This window comes from Pyxicephalus adspersus, chromosome 5, assembly GCF_032062135.1.
Source record: "Pyxicephalus adspersus chromosome 5, UCB_Pads_2.0, whole genome shotgun sequence".
Lineage (NCBI taxonomy): Eukaryota > Metazoa > Chordata > Amphibia > Anura > Pyxicephalidae > Pyxicephalus > Pyxicephalus adspersus.
In genome coordinates this window covers 20,370,898-20,389,776 of record NC_092862.1, presented here as the reverse complement: position 1 = coordinate 20,389,776, position 18,879 = coordinate 20,370,898, and the positions used below count along the sequence as shown (strand labels likewise).

Genomic DNA, 18,879 nt, shown 5'->3' with positions numbered 1-18,879 from the left:
ACTGGGGGAGGCGCAGTGACGCCCGGTGGGGGGAGGTTGCTGCAGGGGCAGCGCACGTGTGTGAGCAGTAATGAATGTGTAGTGACGTCACGGCTGCACATGATCCATGCTCTGCTAACATTTCAAGGAGGGGGGAAGCTACAATCCATCAAACTCCACCTTCCCAACCGTGTGCCCTGACACAGGGACACAAAGAGCTGCTGCATCCTCTTCGCATTCAGAGTCTGCAGCAAGCATCAGTGGAGGCAGACTGGTCCTCCTTCATCTTACAGGCACCAACGTCAGCAGAGCTCACTCCCATCCATCAGGAGGTGGGGGGACTCATGTTTATTAGTGAGAGAGCATGTATTGAGTATGTGGAGGAGCAAGGGAAGAAGATGCATAGAGGAGAATCCAGAAACCGATAGGCATGCCATGCACGCCGCACAATAATAATTACACTTCATAGCTACCAGCCCCCCTGTTCCATCTCTGCATCACTTTGCAGAAATCTTATCATGTTTGCACCTCTTACGACTTCACTGCCTGCCCGCTGAATGGACATGATGCTACCTGGGCTTTCCTGAATCCTTCTTTAGCATTCTACGCACTGTAGCTGAAAAAAAGTGCGAAGCTGCCTTTTTTCCAGGACCCCCCAGCCACTGTTATCGTTGTGTCACTGAGGGCGCCATGGGCTGCGGAGGAAGCAGAGCCGATGCCATAGAACCTCGCTATTACGAGAGCTGGACAAGGGAGACGGAATCCACCTGGTTGACCAGTACTGACACTGAAATCCCACCATCGGGACTGGTGGGACATGCCTGCCAAGAGGAACACAGCTCGGCAGAGTCCGCCGTAAGGGACAAGAGAGGATCCATTCACCCTGGTGAGACCCGTCACCCTGTCACCTCATCATCTCCATCCCCACCAACCAGATACTGACTGTTGTCATGTCACCCTATCCGGTACCCATCAGCAACACAAAACACTGCTGTAGTTTTTTTTACTTTTATGCTATAGGACTGCGCCTTATGTCTCTTGACATAAATGTATAAAAGCTAAAGAATGACATGAGTTGAATGTAATGTGCAAAGGAAACAGGGAATTTTTGCTCAATGGGACAAAATTTAAAGAAAGGAGATCTCCAAAGATTGGTCTTTGGGATTCCCTTTGAATGTAACTTTGTAGCTGATCTACCATTGGCCATTGATGCAGTTTATTCAGCTTTTTAGGACAAGTGCAAGCATTATTCACTTGCAACAAAATCTTTACACACAGAATTATCAGGCAATTTCAGACCTTCTTTAAACAGACCAAGGCAACTTACCACCAGTAGATTACAATGGAATTGTTGAAACTTCTGGTGACAGTTTTTTTGTTCAATTTGATTGAAAGTGAATAAAACTGCCTGATGATTTCAGAGTGTATGGTCAGCATTAAAGTCACACGGTGCCTTAAAAATATAATGTTTTGTATATATTTTGTACATTTTTAACCATGTTTTTAAATTAATGCTGCCTTGTTAAAAACATTTACACCATTATTATCTCTTTTGGATACTGATTGCTTGGATTTCTCTGACCTAAATCAGGAATGTAGCATATGAATTCAAAGCTGCAGTGTAATTTTGATAACGGGTTAGTACTGAAGGCAGTTTGTGAACACAGCCAGGCAATTAGCATTTTTACAACAGCACCAGCCTCAGGCCAGGCTTGCTTTTAATCATAGCGCTCATTGCTGCTTAGATATGGCATCAATTATATTTTTGTAGTGATAAAAATCTGTTTATTGTTCCTGTTAACAAAAATGTCAAGTGATATATCCAAAACAAAACTATTTTCTGTATATGTAATGAGGCATTTTTTGACCAGGGATATGCTTTTGAATTTGTAATAAAATTGTCTTTTTAAGGGTTAGCTGTTGGTTGGTAAATAGTATTGCAATAGAGCTCTGATGACACCATTGGGATTTAATGCACATGCTGAAGTTATATGCCTTTAAAGTGTTTCTAGCAAATGGTATCCAGCTGCTCCCATAGCAAAATCAACTTTACTTAACATGTCATTGGCTGATGGAATCCAAAAAAGTAACATGATTTGCATAAAAACAGACAATAAGACACATGGAGTTGCAGTGGTGGCCAACAGTGAGCTCCTCTGCAGACCTCGCTTAGGGCCCCTTGCTGAACTGACTTGGGGCCCTCTGTTGGCTGAGAAGTTTCAGGACTGTACACTTTGCACCCTTTTATGAGGAAATGCACATAAATTGTGTGAACCTGATTGCATTTAAATGTATGCTAACCCTATGTCTAACTTCAGGCTAGTGATTTTTGCAAGCGGTTCTGCTCCCCTTTTTTACATTGAGATCCTGCCAGTGACAGTACTTCACGCTGTAGCCTGATAAATTGGAAAGATACCCCACAAATTGATGGTTATTGTATAGAATGTCCCTCTTACCATGGGGGTCCAAAGTCAGTCCTTACAGACAGGTAAAAAGATCATTGGGAGTCATGCTCATGGTGTTAAACCTGGAACTTTTCAGGCATCATCAGATGGAAGAACAGTCCGCCATAGATCAGGGTGCCCCTGGCAGTCCCTGGAGGAACCTCAGGGTTCCATAGAACTCTTTTTGAGAATGGCTGGTTTACAAAGAACCATCCTTAAGAATCTGCAAATTGCTGTCTGTATCCATGATTATTAAATTCAGCTGTTTGGAACATTGGTAACCAATAAATCTAACAGCTGAGGTACATGTGTGCAACATAAATTTGTATTCCTGGATACTTCTCATCCTTCTTAACATGATTGGTGAGTGGGTCTAATCCAGACAAAAAAGCTCCCGTGGTGCAGTAGACACATTTCCTTCTATATTGTTCATGAACCATATTGCAATAAAGCCCATTCTAAATAAAAGGTCTGGAGACTCTGGGTTGCTGCATTAAAAGCACATTGACCTGCCTATTGCTAATTACTTTGAAGGATCTTTTTAAACGTATGTGAAAGGTGTTAATGAGAAGCGTGTTAGTACATGCACTCCGGTGTCATTGCTGATCGAAGAGAAAAAAAATAAAAAAGAATGAAATACAATAAACTTATAGTGGAGCTAAACTTAGAAAGCAAAGACTTGCTATGTTAAAAATGTTATTGTGTTTAAAACATTAACTTGAAATCGGTACCCTGTGTCTGGAATATTTTCAGGGAAATGCCTAGGCACTCCTAAGACAGTACTACATGTGATGTAAATGAGGGTTGGTAATATAATTATTGTGCTGTTCTCCTAGCTGGAGGCTGACATGAGGAATCAAAGCCCTGCCTCTACCAAAATGGGCACCCAGAGATATAGTGCAGAACAAAGCATGGTAAATCTAGAATGGTGGAGGATCAGCTGCAGGGAAACCACAGACATTATTGGTCATTGGCCCTTTTCCTTCTGCCTGCCCTTGTGCTCTTCTTTCACTGTTCAGTTCATCAGTCACATGCATGGAAGGTGGGTACTGTGTTTGGGTATTGTCTGTGCCCCTCTTTGAAGGAAATTTTGACTTCAGCAGCTCTGTGTTATATAATTATAGCAATGTAATTATTTTTAACAGAACTGAATTTCATCAAAGCTTAACTCCAACCTAAATCCTTTTTACCTCTGGAGAAAGTACAGAAGGGTAACATTTGCCATCCAAATACTGCTCTCAGAACCCATTTTGGCAGAATTCTTCCGACTTTCCATGTGTTTTATGGGTATTGGACCCAGGGTTTATTAATAATGTATTTCCCTGTCAATTGGACCTACTGTAGGTTCAGGTCAATCACCAACTGTGGATCAACTATTGATCTTGATAAATGGCCACTAAATGGTAGGTTGAATCTCATTTTAATATGCATTGAAACAAGCAAAGTAGAGGGATTTGAATGGCTGTGCAAGAAAATACAGCCAAATTGATAAGCAAAAAGTTTATAAATGCAGTATATGAATACGTCCCTGACTGAGGCATAGACAGCAATAGTCCTCTAGTAGTGATGATGGGGCTTCGATCCTCTGTATGGATTTTTTTTATTCTCTTTTTCCCTGTTGAGATTTCCTCTTCTTTTTGTACAGTTGTCGGAACTGAAACGAAAAAAAAACTGGGCGGATGGGTTTCATCCTATGCCCTTCTCTATCCAAAACTAAAACATGTTTGTTTTCAATAGAGCTGTAGTTTCATGCAATGGAAATGAAAATACTCATATATTTAATTTTCTCTTTCCCTTTTCCTAACCCTCATTACTTTCATTACTTTGAGTCTCTGACCCAAAACTAACCCAGATAAAGTCTTTTGACTTTACTGATGGTTCCTTCTCTTCTGGTTGTCGACTTAAAAAGTGCAAAGGGCTAAGTTCTAGGTCTGCTTCCACAGGAGTAACTCAAGACGTATCAGAGACTATCCCCAATGTCTCTCCAACACAACAGGGTAATGGCATAATCATCAGGGGAAGGAGAAGGAAGGAGGGAAGGAAATCCCAGGCATTTGTCCCAAGGTGAGTATCATTTCTTATTTAGGAGGGTAAGACTATAGGAGATAGGGAGGAAGATGTCAACAAATACCTTTAGCTGATTCAAACTCCTAGAGTAGTCATGACATATGCCGGGGTGCAGTCATTTTTTAATGTGTGTTTTTTGAACACTCTTTTTTGTTTGAATAAACTTTGTAATGTTTTATTTTTATATAATTGTTGGATATTTGATGCATTAAAAGTACCTTGTTGTAATATTTTTTGCTACTAAGTTTCATTTTGGTAAAAGTTCATTCTCAAGATATTTGGCGGCCTCATTGAGCAAAGCCCTCTGGGAGGAGGACACAAATCCTTGTCACCCATTCTACGTCGCTCCTGCAGATCTACCTGCACAACTCCCTGCATGCCATATTGCGTATTGTGAGGCACATATAAAAACATAAATTTAATTATTTCAGAATGTTAGTACATATGCATACTTTGGGCTTTATCACACGGGGGATTTATTTTCAGCAATCTCAATTTTATTGCTAGAAAAGCTGGGTACAGTAGAATAAAATATCCATTTGCAGCTAAGCCTAACGATGTGTAGATAAGCCCACAGGGTGAATAAAGAGCAAATGCTGCTGGTGATCCTTTTGCCAACATGAAACACGGCTGAAGCCTCAATCACTAATCAAACCTCATTGGTCACTGTGGGCAACAAATCCCCTTTGGCCCTTGTTTTCTCCAGTTTCTTCATCACTGGCTCGCCATTACATATCAGATAGCGGTACCATCACATTTATTGCACCTTTTATTCATTTGTTATACAGCACCAGGATTTGTGGATTGTTATTGATCTGAAATCTATTGTGGATAGGCAAACATTGTGTGTCGCTATGATTCACATGAGAGGATGGTAGAGATATGAACTCATTATTCTATTTGTTCATTGCAGTCCCTGCTTGTTTCTGGCACAGGCTGCAGCTACACAGCATATGAACCTATAAGTCAATAAAAGATTTCTATTCAACAATTTGATGGTCCTGTTTAAAGTACATCTAAGTATATCTAAATCCATTTTATTTTATTTATGGATGAGGAATAAGATCTCTCTGGGGAGATTAATTAGTAGTTTCTTCTATACATTCTATACATTTTCTTTGGCTTATTTCATTCTTCTCCCAATCTTTATTTTTAGGCGCCTCCACCTTTCCCACCTTGGCAGGAATGATGTATCCTGGGCTTCCTGCAGCTGGACAGTAACAACCAGATTCCATGATACTATAGGCAGATCAGTTGCAAGTACACAAAATAGACTAGAGCAGTGGTCCCCAACCTTACGGACTACTAAATGCACTCCAGGCCCATGCATGCGCGGTGTCACTCAAAGCGGAAGAAACTTCCTCCAGAGTGACGTAATGATACCAGAACCTGCCCAGTCTCCCAGAGACACAACAGGCCCACCGCTCTGAGCCTGCTATCCATACGGGAGACATGGTCTGCAGCTCTGGCTGGTGCACCCCCCCAAACAAGGTCCTTCTCCTGACCCCGTCGGGTGAACTGGCCAGGGACTGGGAGTTGTGAACTCCTGGGCTGAACAACAGGATTGATTGCAAAGGAATATGGGGTTTTAACTTAGCAAAGTTAATCATCCCCTTAGAACAGGGGTCGGCAAAGTCTTATGGACAGTAGGCCATTTAGGGGTTGGGGGGATCACACTAGGCCAGACCCGCCCTAATGGATCCGCCCACCACCAGGGAACCCCCCCTGAAGTGAAATCCCTCCCCTCCCTATACATTTACCGCGGACGGCGGCGGAAGCATCAGTGCCGGCCGCAATAAATAGGGAAGCCACTGCAAGGGGGCAGAACTGGAGCTCCGGTAGTTCCTAACGCCCCCTGATGGAATAGGCCAGAACAAACTACCCGCTAGGCAGTATCTGGCGGTGGCGGAAGTATCAACGCCGGCCGCGGTAAATAGGGGAGGCACTGCAAGGGGGCAGCTCCGGAGCTCCAGCGGCTCCAGCCCTGATAGTTCCTAACATCCCCTGGCTCATCCGCAAGCCGCAGGTTGCCAACCAGCATTAGGCAGTATCGGCCAGGGGGCGTTAGGCCGGAACGAACTACCGGCTAGTATCTGGCCGTATCTGGCCTAAAGGCCGGAGTTAGCCGGCCCCTGCCTTAGAAGGTGAATTTCTGCACCCACTTTCCTATACTCTGATTGGTGCAGGGCAGTAAGCAGGTGGTTCAGGATTTATTACGCAGCGCTGTACATTAAATAAATATATATATATATATATATATATATATATTATTTATATATATATATATATATATATATATATATTGTGTTGGGAAGGTATTCTCACTTCCCGCAAAAAATAGAAATAAAAAAAGTTTGTCTGTGCTCTATAGATAGACTACAAGGGTGGCTTTTTTTCTGCCATGTTAGGTACTTGTCACAATGTGTTACAGACAGTATGCCATTGCTTGTAAAGAACTAAGTTCTGCGGGTAACACAGCATTCTTCGCAGAGACTTGTATCTCCTTCAGTGGTAATGTGTCACACAGTGTGAGCATCTTTGTATCATTTGTAGTCTGATGAATAGTGAGTGGGCAGTATGGAGGCCTAGCCGGTTCGCTCTGCAGCATCCTAATGACATTACTTTATTTTAACCTGCAGACAAAAGCTACTAAAAAAAAGTTTTCTCCAAGGCCATCTGTCTCTGATAAACAGTTTCCTAAATGCCAACTCATACCCATCTCTTAAAACACATTGAGTTTGATTAACGGTCGCATCTATTCCCTACAAAACTGTTCATTTTCCAAGCTATTATTCTTGGTGATAGACGGAGTATCAGTGATGATTTATGTCAGGCTTTGAACTGTGAACAAGTGGGAATAATGAAAATAATACAAATGGATAATGGATAAAATGATTATAGTAGCTTACAAAACAAACACAGTAGAAACACAATAAAGTAAGGACTGATTTACTAAAGCAAAACAAATTCCTGGAAAAGCTGTTTATACCTGCTGGTACTTTAAAGAAAGACATCCTGGCCAAGCAATTATTATTTAAATATAAAATCCCAGGGAGTTCTGCACAATATGCACTATTTATGAAGAAGTTTTCTGTAATAAATATCAGTTTTTGCTGGTCCTTGTGCATAATGACTGGTCTTGGATCCATATTCTCCTGTAGTCTTCTGCAAATAAGATGTAATAAGGAGACCCTCCGGGCCACAATCTTTAGGCGCCACACATATAATGTCACTGCTACAAAGTATAGCATTGGTTTGCAAACGTTAATAAACCTTTATCATATCAAGGCTCATGCATGCATGCTAAAAGTTATCATGGCCAAGATCTGCTTTTAGAAGACTTTACTGATTTACTCTTTTTTCCAGCATTACTGACTCTTGGCCCACTCCTCTCATTCTTTGGACTTCAGTCTTTTTAATCATGGAGGCTCAGAACCCCATGTGGGCATTGTATTGTGGGCACTACATGTGGGGTTGTCTGCACATTAGAGTCCCAGCCAGAGCTACAGACCATGTCTCGCATACGGATCACAGGCCCAGGGGGTGGGTGGTTTTGTATCTCAAGAAACAACCCGCCCACTCTCCGATCGCAGCCTCGGACCTGTGATGGGAGAGGGCTGGGGTTTCGGCATCATGACGTCACTCTGGGTAAAGTGTCTTTCCCTTTGAGTGACACACGGCTCCCCACACTTGCACGGTTCGGAGTCCATAAATTTAGTGGTCGGTGAGGTCCAAAGGGATGACGACCACTATTCAAAAGTACCATTCTGGCCCATTTTACTAATCAAAATCTTCCTGCATTGCATAGAGAAGCTAAAACACAAAAATACAATATCAACAGGTCTAAAAAACCTTAAAGAGAACAGACAGGCAAATCATTAGCATATTGATAAGAGAGGAAAACAATAACCAGGGAAGGAAAAAAATGACACCAGATTAAACTTCAGCTCTTATATTGATGATGACCCTTATCTAGTCCTTAAAATATAACAAAGGGTTAAAAAACCATATGCTTCATATTTACATTTAAATTTTCCAGTCCCATAAGCAAATAATGTATGAATTCTAAAAACGTGTATGAAATGTCAAGCTCATTAATATCTGTGAAGGTTTTCATTTATTCAGAACGCGGTGTATCACGTAGCTGTTAATTGTATTCAGCTGGATTTTCCTCTGTAATGTTGAAGGCATTTTACAGTTTAAATGGACATTTCAGTACAAATGAGTGTCAGGAACATATCATAACATTTATACCCACACAGCCAATTCAGGCCTCTTCATAATAAAACTCAATAATATTGATTTTGCTTGTCTCGGTTAGCACATGTGTAGAGCATTTGGCAGTACAAGACAGAGTAGCAATGGATATATATGATCCAGCCTAGTTGAGGGTTCTTGTTTCACACATGTGCAAATGTCTTACAGTCATTATAATGGCAGCAATTGGCAGACAAATTAGCAAAGGCATTCACACGTACATATGCACATTTAAACCCATCCTCTGTTATGGTACATTGTACCATGATGGTCCTAATATAAATCTAGATTAAAACCCAAAACCCATCCAACAGTTTTTTTTTATCCATCATATATTAATAGATCATCATAGATGATCTGACAGCATTGTTGGTTCGGTGGTTAGCACTCTTGCCTTTGTAGCACTAGGGTCACAGATTCTCCGACTTTAATATCTGAACCATTTGGACTCACTAGTGAATAGTTTCTTGTAGTCTTTATTATTATAAGTTCAGAATAAATCCTTTATTATTTTTACGTTTTTGTTTTTAAAAATTCCCAATTGCATTATTAATAATAATATTAATAATAATAATAACAATAAGCAAAAACATACCTCGATTTAGGGATACACAGTACATCTCCTTTGGTTTAAAATCTTGCATACTATAGCTGAATAGATCAAATCATAAGTCTTGACTATGCCATATAACTAATAAAAATACTTGCTATACACTTACTAGTATATAAACTACCTCTACTTTTTTTTTATAATATTACTTCCTGTATGCTGTAATTAGCCTTATATATATCATATATCATAGTATAATGTTAACTATATCTACTTTTTTAAACTGATTGTTGTATACTAAAGCACACAATTGTATTGTGTTTTAATCTAGCATATGCTATACGGCGCCACATCCCCTAAGGAAGCCTTTGACAGTGAAATGCGTTGAGACTAAAGTTAGTTGCTATTCTGTTTAACCTCACCTACCTCTTGGAATCTGGGTGAATTTAGTCAAGACTATGTCTAGCAACTATTTTGGCAAAATTTTGAAACACCAAATCAATTACTCTGGCTAAATGTAAAACGTTTTATAAAAAAGTTTAATGTTTCTTCATGTTTTTTATTTGGTCTTTTGTGTCCCTGCAATAATCTGGGGCTGGTAACATTCTGTTACGAATAGTCATAACTCTAATAGTTCTAGAGGAACTTTAACTCCTTTCATTTACTTCACTAGTTTCTTGTTGTACTTTGACTAAAATGGTGTTTACGGAAATTTGTTTCTAATAAAACTGTAAAAGATTTACAATTTACCTGTCTGATTTTAATATTGTCACAAGAAACCCCCCTGCTACAAACTCCTCTTCTATTGGGATGATAACTTGTATATTATTTATTGTATGAAGATAGTGGCCTGGCAATTTATTCAGGGACTGGTCCTCCTTCTTTTCCTTTTCTACTATAATATATAAGTACAAACCCTAAATCACTGTCAATAAAAAGAATCATTAAGGATCATTTACAGCCGCAGTAGAAACAAATGACTGCTGTACAGACAGCATCGTTCATTTTAGGGAGGGGGAAGACAAACAAAAAACCCTAATACATCCTTCCTATGGGAAACTGTTGCAGTCGTTAGATATCAGTGATTAGTGATTCCATGATCTGGCAGGGGAGATCACTGAGGGATGTGGAGAACAGCTAAACAGACACAAGGTTTTTGTCTAAGACGATCACAAATGTTTGTCTTTGATGACGTAAATTTAAGGACTGTACACAGTTTTAGTCTACAAAGCTAAACCTTTAGCTGTTAGCTCAGCATAAAGACAGGTTTCATTTATTTACATTAGCTGATCTGATTATTCTGTAGCTTTTAATCCCCTTTTACTTCTCACCAATGTGTTGTATCATAGCATGCATTATAATAAATAAACAGTATTTATATAGCGCCAACAAATAATGGAGCGCTGTACAATAAACAGGGGTTGCAAATGACAGACAGATACAGACAGTGACACAGGAGGAGGAAAGGGCCCTGGCCAAGAGTGCTTACAATCTAAGAGGTGGCGGAAGTATCACGCAATAGGATTTGAATTGGTGGGGGAGCAGTCAGGGTTTTAGGAGACAGAAGAAGACGTGTAGACAAATTTGAAAAGATGGGTTGTAGGGCTCTTTTAAATGAGCATAAAGTAGGAGCAAGTTGAATAAGACGAGGAAGACTATTCCAGAGAGTTGGGGCAGCTCTGGAGAAGTCTTGGAGCCGTGGTTGTGATGAGGTTATGAGTGAGGAAGTCATTAGTAGGTCATTGGAGCGAAGGGAGCGGCTAAGAGGAGTATTTTTTACCAGGTCAGAAAGGTAAGTGGGACGAGAACTGTGAAAGAATTTCAAGGCAAAGCACAGGAGGTTGAATTTAATTCTCAGGTGAAATGGAAGCCAATGAAGAGAAGCAGCAGAAGAGGAGCGGTGGGCCTAGAGTAGCATTCATAATAGATTGTAGAGGAGAGAGTCGGGTTAGTGGAATACCAGAGGGGAGGAGGTTACAGTAGTCCAGACGAGAGATGATAAGAGCATGTACAAGGAGTTTGGTGGTCTCTGGAGACAGGTAGGGGTGGATTTTGGAGATGTTGCGCAGGTGAAAGTGACAGGACCTGGAAATGTTCTGAATATGGAGGGCAAAGGAGATTGCAGGTTTGAAGGTGATAACAAAGATAACGTGCCTGAGTAAAGGGACGAATAATGAACGTACCACAAAGCTAAAAAAACTGACACAGTCCTTTGCTTCTTTTTTTCATGGCACCGCACCATATGGGAAGCATCTATTGTTGTGCATTGCACATGCATGGGGGTGCCATTTAAAATAAATAGAACTGTAAAACAAAGCCATTGCATGTCACCCAGTGCAAGCCAACCAGTGAACTAAAGGCTGTTTTTTCTTTTTTTCTGGAGCGTTCACTTAAATACAGTGCTTTTTGGGTGAATTACAAGTTCACATCAGGCATTACCATTTGGAGCATCTATTTTGCATATCATTTCTGACATAAATAGATTTGTACTGTCACTTCATAAGAATGAGCTGTATTTGTCGCTGCAGAGAAACACATTCTTTGCCAACATGTTCTTTGTGATTGAGTCATCACCCACATTACTCAGGGAAAATGAGACAACACATAAAGGGCCACGATTAAAACATTGTGCCTGAGTGGGCAGACCAGAATTTTCATATCACTTTAGATTGTCAATATAATAACTTCTCACATTAAACAAGCAAAACAAAGTGGTAAACTAGGCCAGAGATGGGAAAGATTCATGCAGCATTGTTACAACAAAGAGAATGTGTCATTCATGTGATTCCAGAGAATGTGTTCTCATAAAACACTGCAGGTTTAATTGAATGTAATTTTAGTTTCAGTCCTTGTTCTATTTTAATCGACAAGTGTTATTTGTCTCTCTTCTGGCTTCTCATTCCTCTGTCCTCCTTACTATCACAACTGTCTTTTTCTTTTCAGTTCTGAATGCAGAAATATAATTAGCATAGTTAGAAGTGTTTACTGCTTTAAAACATCAGGGTGCAGGAGATGAAATGTTCTCAATTGGCGAAATCGTAGAAGTGCATCAATGCAGACGGTAGATGTAAGATGTTTGTTAAGGATACATTGGGCTTTTAATGGATCCTAGGGGCTCCTAAGCTCCTAAGAGAGGATTTATTTGTCAATCCCTAGTTGATCAAACCAGTTAAATATGCAGCCTTACTGGTTAGATTCTGCATTGTGTCAGCCAGTGAGAGGGTGACACCAATTACAGTGTCACTAATGTTGCATGGCCCTAAAGGAAAGGTGACCATCTTTGGGGACTGAGAAAATTATGGTATCGTTATTAGGGAACTTGGATGTCAAGCCATTAATGCATCACTCTCTCAAAGTAAAGCCATGACACATTTCAAAAGCAAACCTAGCTGTATTTGGAAAAGATAACACAACACTTCTATAATACATACCATCAAAGAATACAATTAGGAACATACAACATAGAAAAAACAGAAATGGTCACACGTCACAGATAGCACCACATTTCTTCTAGTGTTCACCAGCATTACCTCCATTATCCTTTCTTTTTTTTCTACTTTATTCTAGTAAAGCCAGAAATTGGAAATGGCCAGCAGTTATATGTACATTTGACCTATAGTTATCAACTAGAAGCTGAAACACCTTATAGGGTTTTTTTGTCCACTGGTGAAGGCCTAAGACAAAAAAGGTAATGGGTATGTAAACATTAGCAAAAAAATTGCTTTTTCCCTTTTTGCTCTGTTAGATATACCATTTTAAGGCTGTGTACACATGCTAGATTTTTTGTCATTGGAAATGATCTTTTAATAATAAAAGATGAATGAAAGAGTACTGTACATATAGTGCTATTCTGGTCCATGAAGAGGGGATGAGGGAGAATGAATGAGCGGCACCTCCCTACGCTCTCCCCCTTCACTTTCATTGAGTTCATTTGTCTTCTGTTGTTCATGGATCCGCCAGGACGGATCTATGAACATCGCTGAAAGGCCTCTGTACACGTCAAATTCTCGTACGAGATGAGCCCTGCAGCTCGTATCTGCCAAGTATCATCTGATATATGTACATATATATAGTGTTTGTATGTATAGTGTATGTATATAATATTATCACCTACTGATCTTACCACTAATACACATAGGCTCAAACTTCAGCTAAAGTAGTAAACCTTACTGGTTGATATGGTCATAGAGTCCCCAATTGCATTCTCATCTGCTCCCATGCTCAACTGAATGGAACCAGCTAGGGATCCATTTGTGGATACAATAACATGGTTATGATTGCATTGTGGCTGCGGTGGAATTGCAGCGTGATCCCTGGATAAAACATGTTGCTTCCAGCTGCATGTTTCCTGTGGAGAACAAACTGCAATGCAATATTAGAACAACACATACAAACTTGTTGAGCCATGGTGCAATGACTATTGGGTGCAACTGCATGGTTTAGACTGCAGATCTAAAAGAAGCCATACTCTGCCTGATTTATTAAAGCTCACCAAGTCTTTAAAGAATACACTTTTTTTAAGCTGGGTGATGCCAGTGAAGCTGGGTGATCCAGCAAGCCTGGAATGGATCAGGTCCAGGAGTCAAAACATTTGCTAGCAAATATAAAATGACTTTGAAGAAATCTATTCCAGGTTTGCAGGATCACTCAGCTTCACTGATGAAAGTGTATCCTCTCCAGCCTAGGAGAGCTTTTACCTCCCTGGCGGTATTCCCTAGTGTGGCTCAGGGTAGTCAGTACCAAAAGCAGTAACCCCAAGCCACACTTGGGGTGGAATTGTAAATGGAATTGGAAAGCTTACTTGGTCCCACCGTGCCTGTGGCATCCTCCAGTGGTGCCTGTGGCGTCATCCAGCGATGCCCGGTATCTGCATCCCCTGGCGTGTGAACGTTGGGGATGCAAGGCCAGGGGACGCAGATGCCAGGTGGGCAAGGTAAATGTAAGCGTGCAGCTGGACGGTGGCACCAGGTGGGAAATTTAAAACAATAAGTGTTTTTAAATGTACCACTTTTACCACCAGGGAGGTTAATAAATCAGGCCCAGTATCTCGATTACATAGGATGGAAGGGTTGTAATCGAGTGCTTAGAGGTAGCACTCTTGCCTTTGCAGCGCTAAGTCCCAGGTTCAAATCTCCCTGCCAGGACACTGTCTGCATGGAGTTTGCAGGTTCTCCCCCTGTCTGTGTGGGTTTCCTCCAGGTACTCTGTTTTCCTCCTACATCTCAAAAACATGCAGTAAGGTTAATTGGCTTCCCCTCAAAATTGACCTTAGACTACATTATTGACATGACAATGATAGGGACATTAGATTGTGACCTCCTTTGAGGGACAGCTAATGACATGACTATGGACTTTGTACACCGCTGCGTAATATGATGGCGCTATAATACTGTGTAATAATAATAATAATAATACACTGTGAATTTTTGTTTAGTACACAGTAAATTCCAAAGATACTGGATTTCAATCTGGATTAATAGTTTTTTCTTTTGTGCTTTCATTCAGGACTAATGGCCTCCACATGGTTAGTTTGGATCCTTTTTATAATATTATTCTTTGTCCGTATCAGCATGTTAGCATTAAGAGCTGTTTGGCCCGATAGCCACCACTCAAGCTTTCATTCCTCGACTTTCTGGTGTAGGTTTCAATCTGTTGGTGACAGTGGGGAAATACACACCGCTTTGTAACACTGAGACTTTGACACATGAAGCTATTAGTTACATCGTGCACATCCTTTTACTATTAACTAATGCGCTCTGTTCAAGCCATGGATAATCTAAGAAAGTAAATAGTCATAAAAAATCAATTAGGTTTAATTACCCTTGACATCAGATTTCGTTCCCCTGCCACATTTATTTTAAATATACGGTACATAGGAAGATACCCATTTCTAATTGTAAAATCATAAAATTCTATAGATATAGTGAAAGGCAGGCAATATATGAAAGCCAATCAAATTTCCTTTAATTAAAGAGAAACTGTAATGACTTTGGTTATATTGAGTTGTTTTCTATTCAAATACGTATTATTACCTGTTAAATCCTTAAATAAAAAAGTCAACTTCGCTTTTTTTATGCTAAGGCTAAATTTACATTGACTTTATTTTAAATGCTTAATAATGCCCATAGAGCTTTTGTATAAATCTTTAAGCATTTAAAAAAGTTGAGACAATAATAGGGGAAAACACCTATAAGTGCCCCAAAAATGCTCTATTTATTTCAGTGGGGGCTTTTAGTGTGTTTATTAGGCATTTTGAGCATTTTGGGGTGTTAGTGAGGCTTTCTGAGCTACAGTCCATCAAGAAACTCTCAGTTGTGCAGTGGCCCATTGGATTGAATAGGAAGTTCAAACAAGGGCATTTCAGTTTAAACACTGGGGAAACAGTCCGTGTGGATGTAGCTTAAAAAAACACCCTAAAACAAACAAAAAACATTTGAAGAAATAAGAACAGAGCAGGATTTTGAGTACCCTGGAGGAGGTAGTGGTGAGGCACAGTGACATCATTGATTTTAAATTCAGTCTATAGACTGTCATCAGGAAGCCAGGTTCAGAAATAGGTATATTTTCTTATTTTCTTTTATCTTTTAGTACTATTAATAATTTACTTTCCTAGTGTCTCTCATCTGGGGGCAGCAGGGCTCACCTTGTATGTTCAATGAAAAAGCAGCAGAAGAAGCCAAGACTGTTAATTTTCTAACAACAAGTTTACTGACAAAAAGAAAAAACTAAACTATAAGCTCATTATTGTGCTGCTTCTCTTTTAACTGCCCATTCACAAACTGGGCCAGGATGACCCATGCTTAGTGGCTTAAATTATGCTGGTGATCAAACCAAGGCCATCTTTTTTCAAACGACCCCTCCGCAAAGCACCATAGGACACAACAATGGAATATTATGGATGGAGAATGACCAATATGGCGGCTAGTTTCTCTGTAATGGAATTTCTGATCACTACTGTAGTGTTATTATGGTAAAACAATCAAAACACAAAATACTGATGTAATAAATCTGATTCCTTTTTTATTAATGTGGTGCTATAAAAGCGTCAATCATAACTTTTAAAATTTGGTGATCAAAGTAGCAATCTGTTATCTGATTGACACTTATTTATACCAGAAATAGTCCCCACTGAATTTGAACATGTACAGTAAACCCCCCGATCGGTATAGGTTTTTCTGAGTTTACTTAGAATACCTTTGGGTCTTGATGACTACAAAGGAGAATAATTTTTTTAATCACTGTATGCATCATGTGACAGAGTGTCCCTTAAAATGTAAGGTATAGTATAGTATAGGTATAGTGTTGGATGGCAGGTATGTGGCGCCTCTGATAAGGTATTATCTGTGTTAATGGCTCCAGGGAGAAGAAAGTAGTCGTTTGTGTATAGGTTTCTTGGGAAGGAAACCAGGTTAATTAGGGCCCTGGAGCCGGCCAAGGAAAATGAAGGGTGGGTTTCTTGGCCCAATTCTAACTGTGATATGTTCACCTGGACTCAGGTGCAATTTAAAAAGGTGATCAGTCAGAGGCTGGGAGAAGGAGGAGCAGAACTCCCAGAAGGCCGGTGTCCAAGCTTTACTACAAACTGTGAGTTAACAGTATTGATATTGAGGGTATATATTAGAGAGACAGGGCACCAAGTGAGGTAGCCAGATTGCCAGGTAGCCAGATACTGTTTGTTTTTTTGTTGTAAAGTTATGGAGAGTTTGCTATAACACCAAGTTAAATAAACCTAACTGCTATTTGGACATTTGAAGTCTCCTGCCTCTTATCTGCCCTGCAAGCGTCCGGTTATCACGAGCAATCCCCCTTTGATATCTCTCAATCCGTACATTTTTTTTCTGTTTGTTTTTGCACTAGGCACTTTATTTTATTATAGTTGACTGTTGGTATTTTTAGATGATTTTAGCACTGTACTTATTTTTTTCCAAAATCCTAATAATACCACCATAGCCGATACACTGTACAGGTAAAAACGATGAGCCCTTCACTTCTAGGATTTCTCTGCACATCACATGTGTGAATTCACACTGAGCCATGTGTATGAAAAGCCTTGAGAAAACTCTGCTCTCCATAGAAACTGGTCATTATTATCTTTCTGTGGTGTTCATAGCAAACAATCAGAATTTTATAATCTCGCTGAGTCCTCCATAGCAATAGTTTAGTATTGGTCTTTCTCACATTCCTACAGAAACCATTTTTTCACCTTCTCTCCCTCCCTATGCTTCTTATAGTAGCCATTTAGCATTTTCTTTTAAAAGTGAACGTGTGGGACCTATTTATAAGGCAGTGAATCTGACATTCACCTTAAAATTCCCTGGTGTAGAACCTTCTGTTTTAATGGCAGCAATCCATTCTCTATTAGGGAAGGTTTCAGTAAATGTCAGATTCCCTGCTTTATACATAGACCACAATGTTTGTTCTGTTTCATATTATATATCCAGTATTAGCGTGCCTTCTTTAAAGAGACCCTGTCTCCAGGTCAATCAATTCAACAAAAACATTCTTGTAACATGTCTTCATAGTAGCATACCATGGAGCTCTATCCAACCCACAGAACTAATTCTAATTCTATTAAAAAAATTCAATTGTAAGCCACCTTGTCATTCCTTTTTGTGTCCTGCAGTGAGCTGGTCTTCCTTTTCTAATTTCATATCACACTACAGTGTGGATCCCACCAGTCTGACCTCTGGGGTATTATAGCAGAAAGACTCTAGAATTCTCTGTTCTGTAATTTATTCCATTGTTATTTGAGCAGTCATTCCCACCAGTGTAGCGAGTTATTTACCACATTTATGCTGTAAAGAAGGCTCCAAGCAAACAGAAATTTGGCTTATTTTCCTGGTGTCTATCATATAATTCTCACCCTATATTGTGGACAGGGGCAGCTTACTAATGATTGTTTTATAGAGTCATAAATGGATGTGAGCTGGATGGTGGCGGTGTTCCAAACACATTCTACCTTGGATAGGCACCAAGAATGGAAATCTTTCATTATATGTGCATATACCATATCTTGTGAATGCTATTTACCTATTAAAGCCTCCTTGTGTAGACCAGCGGTTGCCAACTGGTGGTTTGCGGACCACTGGTGATCGATGGCTCTGGCCGGTGCACCCCCCAGCAGGGTCAGGAGAAGGACGCCACTGGGGGGGGTGCACCAGCCAGAGCGGCAGACCATGTCTTCTGTATGGATCGCAGGCTCAGGGCGGTGGGCGGCTCTGATGGAAGTGTCTTCCCTTTGAGTGACACACAGCTCCCCTTGCATGCGCAGTCTGGAGTCCGTGAAATTAGTGGTCCATGAGCTCCAAAAGGTTGGCGACCACTGGTGTAGACATCCCAAAGCCATGAGACTTCCACTGCATCTTGAATGTTGGATCTTGGCTCCAATAGACTCAGAGCTGTCACTCACTCTTTAGTAGTTCCTTTCACTTTCTTCCCTCTGGCTGCTACATTATAACCCATGAAAGTGAAAAACAATTCAAGCAAAACCCAACTACTCCCAAAAATAAAATCCAACTATTCCCAAAACCAGACAAGGCAAATTCAAATAGCAATCAGGCTGTTAAGTGAATATTAGGTGTA

At 40.2% G+C, this 18,879-nt stretch overlaps 1 protein-coding gene across 1 annotated transcript in view; it reads left to right on the top strand.

Annotated features, from left to right (window-relative positions):
- The first annotated feature begins 108 nt into the window (after positions 1-108).
- The window catches only part of BAALC (BAALC binder of MAP3K1 and KLF4), a 48,656-nt gene continuing 29,885 nt past the window's right edge, over positions 109-18,879 (top strand). The window contains exon 1 of the mRNA XM_072410814.1: positions 109-865. Coding sequence (XP_072266915.1) covers positions 670-865 — 196 coding nt within the window. The 5' untranslated portion in view covers positions 109-669. The remainder of the gene's footprint in view (positions 866-18,879) is intronic.